Source organism: Wasmannia auropunctata, unplaced genomic scaffold, assembly GCF_000956235.1.
Source record: "Wasmannia auropunctata unplaced genomic scaffold, wasmannia.A_1.0 LD336024.1, whole genome shotgun sequence".
Taxonomy (NCBI): domain Eukaryota; kingdom Metazoa; phylum Arthropoda; class Insecta; order Hymenoptera; family Formicidae; genus Wasmannia; species Wasmannia auropunctata.
In genome coordinates, this window is record NW_012026866.1 from 362,152 (window position 1) to 370,896 (window position 8,745).

General features: G+C 30.4%; 1 protein-coding gene and 1 long non-coding RNA gene across 3 annotated transcripts; both read right to left on the minus strand.

Moving 5' to 3' along the window:
- Nucleotides 1–21: 21 nt before the first annotated feature.
- On the minus strand, nt 22–6,770 carry LOC105452934. Of its 2 annotated transcripts, none has more exons than XR_974798.1 (3): nt 6,519–6,770; nt 687–934; nt 22–367 (listed from the first exon to the last, which is right to left on the minus strand). It is a non-coding gene; the product is annotated as an uncharacterized LOC105452934 (long non-coding RNA). The 2 variants fall into 2 exon arrangements; XR_974799.1 differs by lacking the exon at nt 6,519–6,770 and adding an exon at nt 1,102–1,130.
- LOC105452932 lies at nt 1,496–4,101 on the minus strand. The gene has a single exon (XM_011694492.1). It carries the CDS (start codon nt 3,826–3,828, stop codon nt 2,629–2,631), a length of 1,200 nt encoding a protein of 399 aa, XP_011692794.1. The 5' UTR covers nt 3,829–4,101; the 3' UTR covers nt 1,496–2,628.
- Nucleotides 6,771–8,745: the final 1,975 nt, after the last annotated feature.

Consider the following 8,745-nt stretch of genomic DNA (forward strand, 5'->3'; position numbering starts at 1 on the left):
AATAAATAAAAAATAATAATATTTCATTCTTTTTATCCTGCATTATTTATCAGTTAACAATAGTAGATATCAAAATAAAGCAACGAAATAATCAATATTATCATTGTAGTTAACTTAAATTAACATTAAACTTTAGTATATGATTTTGAAATCATTAAGTGTACCACTTAATACCAGACACAATAAGACATATTAACGTACTCAGAGAACAGTTTTAATATAATTTGCAGCGATCACAAATATAATTGTCAGAACATTTAGGGATATCGACACAAGCCTCATGTGCCCATTTTTGGCAGCAAGTGCTTCTTGCAAAGCCATATTTTGAAGATGCCTCTTTTAGGTGAATTTGTTTTGCCAGAATGTTCTGAAATTCAGTTTTTAAATTATTTTCATCCCACGAAACTTTTTTTTACTATTTATATTGCTTAAGTGCAACTGAAATCAAAATAACGAATACTAATACAAATAGGAACACACAAGATTAAGATTTGTATACTGTATAGATTGTCCGGAATAGAGGAAAACGTTTTATCCGAAACCAGGGTACAGTAAACCCTTAGCCCCCAGTAAACAGGGGACAGTAAACCCATTAAAAATATTTTTTGTGAAAATCAATGCTGTATGTACACAATACAAAGGTAATTAAAATAATACTTATCAAAAAGTATAATAATGCAACTCACACGTCTTTCGACCACGCAAATTGGTAGATATAATAATTTATAATCTATACGATGCATCAGTTTCCCATCATACGCAACAATCAATCGATCTCCTTAGCTGTGCACACACGATTAGAACGTGTCAAAACTTGTTGTTTGATCTATCCCCTCTACGGTTTATGCGGAAAAACGGCTCAGTAGCGATTCAATTATTGCAGATATAGCTAACGTCCGGTATTAGGTGTCGTCCGTGGTTAAGAGAATTCCCCCTAATATAAAAAAACATTAAAAAATGCGTTAAAAATATCCTTAAACTGCGTTATTTATTTTAAAATAATGTACATTAAAATAATGTAATTATAATAAAGAAAATAATTTATAATATCAATATAAATATAACAAAAAAATATATATATATAAATAATACATTTGTTACCTCTCATCTATATGTATATATAAAGTAATTAACTTAATCAATTAACTCTGCTTCTATTTTTTATTTTGATATATTTGATAAAATATATAATTTCTCATAATTTCAAACAAATATGTGACATTGAATGTGCATGTTTATTTTATGCTTTTGCAGTATTAAGTTTTTAATGCGCGAAATTTCGATATTTTTTATCTCTGACGTATTTTTTTTTATCTCTGCAAAGTAAATATGTATTTTGGTTAATACAATTCTTTCTCATGCAATTATTAATTTTTTTCTTTATTTTAGAAACTTACAATTGTTTAACTTATATGTTTAAATTTACTTCATTTTTAACGCATATATATGGACCCATCCTAATTGATATGTAAGAATAATCATGATATAAAATAAATTTATTAATATATATTTATTAAAATCTCTAAACAATTAAACTAGTGTTGACAGTCTCGTACTCTAATGTTAACTAGAGTGCTTCCTTCGGGACTAGTTATTTAATTATTATTAGATATTATTTATGTTAACAATATAAGAATCGATATATTAAGTGTAAATATTGCGTATATTGATGTAACATACATATTTGTTTTATTATTTGTTATATAATATACACACATTCTTTTCATGATTACATTTATTTTATGTTGTAAACTTAGAAGTTACAAAGGACTGTATATACCTATAATGCTGGCCAATAAATGCTACATAAACAAATTATTTAACAAATGAAAGTCTTAGTAGGAAAACAAAATAACATTTTTACAAAAATCTAATTTTATTTGTTCTAACATACAGAACAGATAGAAATGTGACAAACACGATCGACTAATTACGTGTCATGTTAGATGTTGTCGACACGTAAGATGTTTCCTGTAAAAGGAAGACCACGGAGGTTGGATAAAAGAAAGCAAGCTAGAAGTAAATTTAATTTTATAATCATACGAATGTAAATTTTAGAACATTTATACCAAAGATTATATAGTTATAGAGAAATATTTAAAGATAAATTATATTGTGAAAAAAAATGTATTATGCTTTTATTATTATAAACTTAATCGGTACGGCCGATGTCAGCCGCATCGATAAAACTACGTGTTCTTGTAATTAACATAATCCATGTAGTTCACCTACAATTGCTATCGTGCGGTTGATCACGCGCGTTGCAATTGGCCACGTTGCAATTGCGCACGTCGCATATTGAGTTACTTCTGTCATCGCAAAATTACTTGAGTACGCATCAAAGTCTGTTTTAAAGCTTTTCCGAAATAAATTTTTAAAAAATTTTTAGAAAAGATTCTTCGAAAATTTTTGGTTAAATTTCATATATGAATTCCATATATAAAATAAAATTGGTGCGTTGTAAAAGGTATAAAATAACATTAATTGGACATTGTATGTTATAGAAAACGTATTTTACACCTTTGATGAACCACAACATAAAAACTATTTATTATTAAACCTGTGTGCTGTTTTTTTTTACAATATAGTTTAACAACATATTTTATATATCAAAATTATATCGCGCGACTATAAGAAATATTTCAGACAGCCAAGATCTCTCAGATGTAGTAATGCATCAGCTAGTATTTTAGATACTTTGTCTCCGCCAGCGTATTTCATCTTCTTTGCACTTTCTAAAGCTCCTAAATCTAATATTTCTTTTCTTATTGTTTCTGGACTGACATGTCCTAGTAATACCGATAGAAAAGAGGGCATAAGCATGAAACCGAAGAGAGCACCTCTACTAAAATCATCTAACAAAGCGTTGTACGAATACTTCTCAATGTCCTGAATGCCGGCGTCCAACAGATACTCCTTTAGCGCGTCATAGTAGGCTCTCATGATCTCGGAAAATTTGTTTTTTCTTATTTCATTCGAACAACACAGAAAAAGATGCGTCGAAAGATCGATAACGGGCGTCGAGTATCTGATAAGCGCGAAATCAATTAACATCGGGCGATATTGTCCATCGCCTTCTGTCTTGAAGAGAATATTATTCAACGTAAAATCACCGTGACACAACGTGGCTAACGGTTCCAGTGGCTGCACCGTCTTCATCATCACTTCGTCGAACGAGTTCGAAAATAAGGCTTCCATCTTATCGCAGAAAACTGTATCATGGCCTTGACTGCGAAGATATTCTACCACGCGTACCGACTGAATGTTGGCTATAAACTCGTATATATTCTCCGCCCTCTTTGTGTATCTAACTTCTTGAATTCGCGCCACGATGTCGAAGAACTTTTCTGGCTGCATCTCCTTCATGACATATCCTTTGCCATGAAATCTTCCCAACTCGCGTATCGCAGCTAATGTGTAATCCAATGGAGGATTATATACATGTGGACAAGGATAATATCCTCGTCCGTTAACATTTTCTAAGGCGATTACAGAGTCGATGGGTGGTTCTTCTTTGGCGTAGAAGCATCTCGCGTAGGTCTCGTCCGGTCGAATGTATATCTGATAGAACAGGATCTCGTTGTGAAATTCGATGTGAGTTATCTCGTTAAAGCCCGGCATGGGTCTTTTCAGTACCATAGACAATTCTTCGTTCTGTCCGCTTATCTTGTTTTTAAAGTGCAGATGTACACGATATATATTGGATATCATAAAAATGCCTGTAGTTTCGCGTAGTTCATATCGTACTTTTTCGACATTTGGTCCAAGATTCTCGATGATCTTTGGCATCACCTCGTTGATCCATCTTTGGAAATCTTCGTGGGACATTTTATTTAAATATGATGTGATTCATGTCCGATTAAAAATAATATAATACACGTAGATTATTGACCAAGGTGAGTTTATATATTATTTGACAACTAACGCAATATTACGGCTTTCCGTAAGGTTAGCTTTGTTTTGCGCAAATAAGAACTGCAAATGTTAGTTTAACGTGAAGAGTAGTCAGTAGAAGACTGATTGATACTTCGCAATTGCAAAATAATCAGACTATATATTCCGTATGTTGTTTATAAATGGAATGTTGAACAATTTGTTATCAGCTGATGACTGTACAGATAATAAATAAATGTTCTATTTAAAAATGTCTACACCTGTCGGAAATACTTAGCGGAACAATAGCGTCTTTGTTAGACACGTCTTAAGTGTTTTGAAATTGAAATTGAAACATTGACGGATGCACTTTGTATCTTTAAAATTAATTAGTAAGTAACAATTTTTTGAAAAATATTTTATAATATAATAAATTACATATCGTAAAAGGCATGAAAAAGATGCCTTAAATTTATCTATTATATCAACTGCTTTATTTATATTAAAAAAATTATAATATATACAAGTAATTCATAACAACATAAATATGAACAACATAAGAAAAATATATAAATGACATACTTGTTACTTCTCATCTATCTATATGTAGAAATAAAGTAATTGAAAAAATTTTTAAAGGAATTAAGGCTCATCAAGAATAAGTCAACAATAGTGAAATAACACCAATGCGAGCCAACACGGATGTTGTTGTGTAATAACTTTAACAATATGACTGAAAGCCACACACAAACTGCGCGCCACATTTTTATCAGTCTTGAACACATTCTTTACATAAGACCGCAATCAACTTGCAACGAATTAAATTGACTAGCAAATTTAATCTTTTTAATGCATCTATAAGAATTAATTCCCTTCTCTTCTAAAATCTGTAAAAAAATTTGTTGCAAAATACATATTGTTTATACATATACATATATTAATTATTGCAAAGTCTATTATATATAATATGCCTCGATAATCGAAATTCACTTTGAAATATTAAGCACGAAGCTGGAAGCTCTAGCTCATATAAAAAACGCTTTCCTTTTTTTTATAGTTGTATTTTTATATATCGGTTTAGTGTCATTATTGTATTGCTTTTATTAATATTAAAACAAAAAATTGCATCTTAAATTATTTAGATTGATCTTGTTTTAGTATTAAAAAGATAACGAAAAAGTAACGAATCATTACTTTTTAAGGAACGGTAACAATAACGAGTTATTTTTAAAAATCAGTAACAAGTTACTTTTTTAACTCAGTAACGAATAACAATAACTAGTTACTTTTAAAAAGTAACTTTCCATTCCCTGTCACACCCATTTTTTATTGCATACTTGCAAGCTTTTTGCGGAATATTCCATTGTGCGCGTCGCACGCCGTGCGCGCGTAATCGCATCTTGCGTGCGCACGTGGGCGCTACGCAGTCTTTTAACTTTACATACTATCTTCATGAAATTTAAATGACAGCTCGAATTGTATCTTTTATGATTTAATATTATTGGGGATCTTAGAACAGTACACGCGGGACTCTCTTAAGAGATCCCGATGCACTCGCGGAGAAAAATGTAAAATATGTGTTAGAATTCTAGTAAGTTTTATGGAATTGGCAGATTTATATAAGAACAGACGCCCACTCATGTAAAATTTGCTTTACTTTTCTGATAAATGAGCGATCATCGTATAGTCATACTGTAAAGAACTTTTTACATTTCATGAAGTAAATTTTATGCTACTGCAGTATTGAAAACGTGGCACGTTCTTGATATAAATTTTATGCTACGGTATTAAAGAAATTCATATCTGCGTAAAGTAAATGATAATGAAAATTTTTGCACGCACATATACACGCACGCGCGTGTACAGTAGAGTTTCTTTTTTTCAGTTTCAAACGCATCGACGAAGCTCAGTTCTTGTAACAGTTGTTGTTGTAACTAACGTAATCCATGTAATTCACCTGCAATTGCCATTGAATTGCCTCTTTTATCACGCAATAGTTAATCGAGTTCGCATCAAAGTCCGTTTTTAAACTTTTCCAAATTAAATTTTAAAAAAATTTTTTAAAAGAATTGCAAAAAAGTTTTTAGAAAACTTTCGGTTAAGTTTCACATAAATGCCATATATAAAATAAAATTGGTGCTATGTAAAAGATATAAAATAACATTAATTGGACATTGTATGTTACAGAGAACGTGTTTTGCACCTTTGATGAACCACAACTCAAAAACTATTCATTATTAAACGTGTGTGTGATGTTATTTTCTTAAACAATATAGATTATATTTTATATATCAAAATTATATCGCGCGAATATAAGAAATATTTCAGACAGTCACGATCTCTCAGATGAAGCAATAATGCATCAGCTAGTATTTTAGTTATTTCGTCTCCGCCAGCGTATTTCAGCTTCTTTGCACTTTCCAAAGGTTCTAAATCTAATACTTCTTTTCAATAATATATAAGACTCTTAGTTTTAAACGATTAATAATTAGGATAGACGCTTAGAGTCAATAACACGGTAATTAGTGACTAATTTAATTTTTAAATATAATATTCTTCAACATATCGAATTTCTGCCTTCTTTAGGCCTTGCTTAACGATAGTTATAAAAATTCTTACATTAAAAATACTATTCAGTTATTTACCTTCGTCCCGCATGTGGTTCCGCAGTCACAATAGATAGAAGGTCCATAATGTGTGAACATCGCTTTGAATTGTCTGATTAAAAGATCTATCATTTGTATAGTGATATGAACTAAGTTATATTATTCTAAAGTAATGTAAACTGTATAATTTATGAAGCCTAATCACTCATCACATTCCGGAACAAGTCAATACGGTTGTAATAAGAATTCGCAGCGATCGAATACGCCTTGTCATATAAAATGTCGCGTATAAAATGTGAGCAGTAACGTATAATAAAATGTTCTTCGGTCGTGATGTTATGTAGATAAAGGTATAAATATGAAAATAAATATAAGTATAAAAACAATATCGATCGTAATGATAAGTAAAACATATAAATACGAAATAAATACAAAACTAATAAAAATGACAATGTCGAACGAGGTCCATGCGCAAACGATATACATTATTGTTTCAATTTCGCTAAAATCGAGGAATATGCATATAAAAATTCTGTGTTAGATTGTTAGTTATAAGACTATTTTTTTGAAGCGTGATGTGTAACATCTCAGAGATTAATCTTTTGTTATAGAATCTTTCTGTGTCTAAAATCTTGACATTTTCCCAGTCGAAGTCATGATCGAAACGCAGTCTATGTTCAGTGACCACTGAATGTGTGTCACTGTTACGATTAATATTATTCCTGTGCTCGGAGGTTTTGATTTTAATTTTTCTCTTCGTCTGGCCAACATAAGTTGCCTCACAACCTTTGCATGATATTTTATGAACTACGTTCTTTCTTATGTCCCCTGGAAGCATGTCTTTATGAGATTTTATTATTCCATCTAATTTATTGACACTAAAATACGCTGGTTTAGCTTCTAAGTTTTTTGCTATATTAATGAATTTTTCTGAGATATTCGGTATGTATGAAACTGTGAACCATTTTATTTTTGTGTCTCTGTTACAGATGTGTTAATGTCCAAGTCTTTTTTAGTCCGTTTGTTAAAAAGTGATCTTATTTTTGTATTCACAGTGTCCATTAAAACTCAAAGGATAGTCGTTCTTTAAAAAAGTCTTAAGAGGATGCTGGAAGGTCAGAATTACCGACACATTACAGTTGAGTAAATTTCTCCGAATTGACTGAACGGAATTGAAATTCTTTCACAGGATTGAAATAGACATAAAATTGTGGTGCTAGACGGACGAATTTGTAAAATCGGAAAAAAAATTTGTAAAATCGGAAAAAAAATTTTTTGTAAATTCGCATAGTTCACATCGTACTTTATCGACATTTGATCCAAGATTCTCGATGATCATCGGCATCATCTCGTTGATCCATCTTTGAAAATCTTCGTGGACCATTTTATTTGAATAAGTCATTTATGTCTGAGTAAAAATAATATAATACACGTAAATTACTAATCGAGGTGAGTTTATATTATTCGACAACTTATAATATGATACTATAATAACGGCTTCCCGTAAGTTTATTATTTTGTTTTGCGCAAATAAGAACTGCAAATGTTAACGTTATGAGAAAAGAAGACTGATTAATAGTATTAATACTTCGCGCAAAATATTCAAACTGTGTACATATTTCGACATATGTTGTATACAAATAAAATGCTAAACCACAATTTGTTATCAGCTGATGACTATGCCAGATAATAATTAATTGACCTGAATAGGTGTAGCTATAAAATAGCTACACTTGGTGGAAATACCTGGCGGAATAATAGAGTCATAAGTAGACAGGTGTTAGGTGTTTGAAATTAAAATCGGAATGTAGACGGATGCACTTTGTATCTCTATAATTAATTGTAAGCAACAATTTTTCAAAAAGTATATTTTATAATATAATAAATTACATATCATAAAAAGCATAAAAAAGATGCGTTGAAAGTATTCATAAACTCTATTCATTTTGAAATAAATTATATTATAATAAATACAAGTAATTCATAATAATATAAATATAAGGAAAATAAATAAATACACTTGTTACCTTTCATGTAGGTATAAGCATAAATAAAGTAACTGACTTAATCATTTAAGTCTGCTTCTGCTTTTTATTCTGATTTGTTTGTTAAAATTGACTCATAATTTTAGACAAGTAGGTATATATTTCAGACATTGGATTTGCACGTTTATTTTATACACATTTGCATAGTTCCGTTAAATTTTTATTGCATGAAATTTCGATATTTTATGTCTCTGACGTATTTTTCTATCGTATAACTTCGT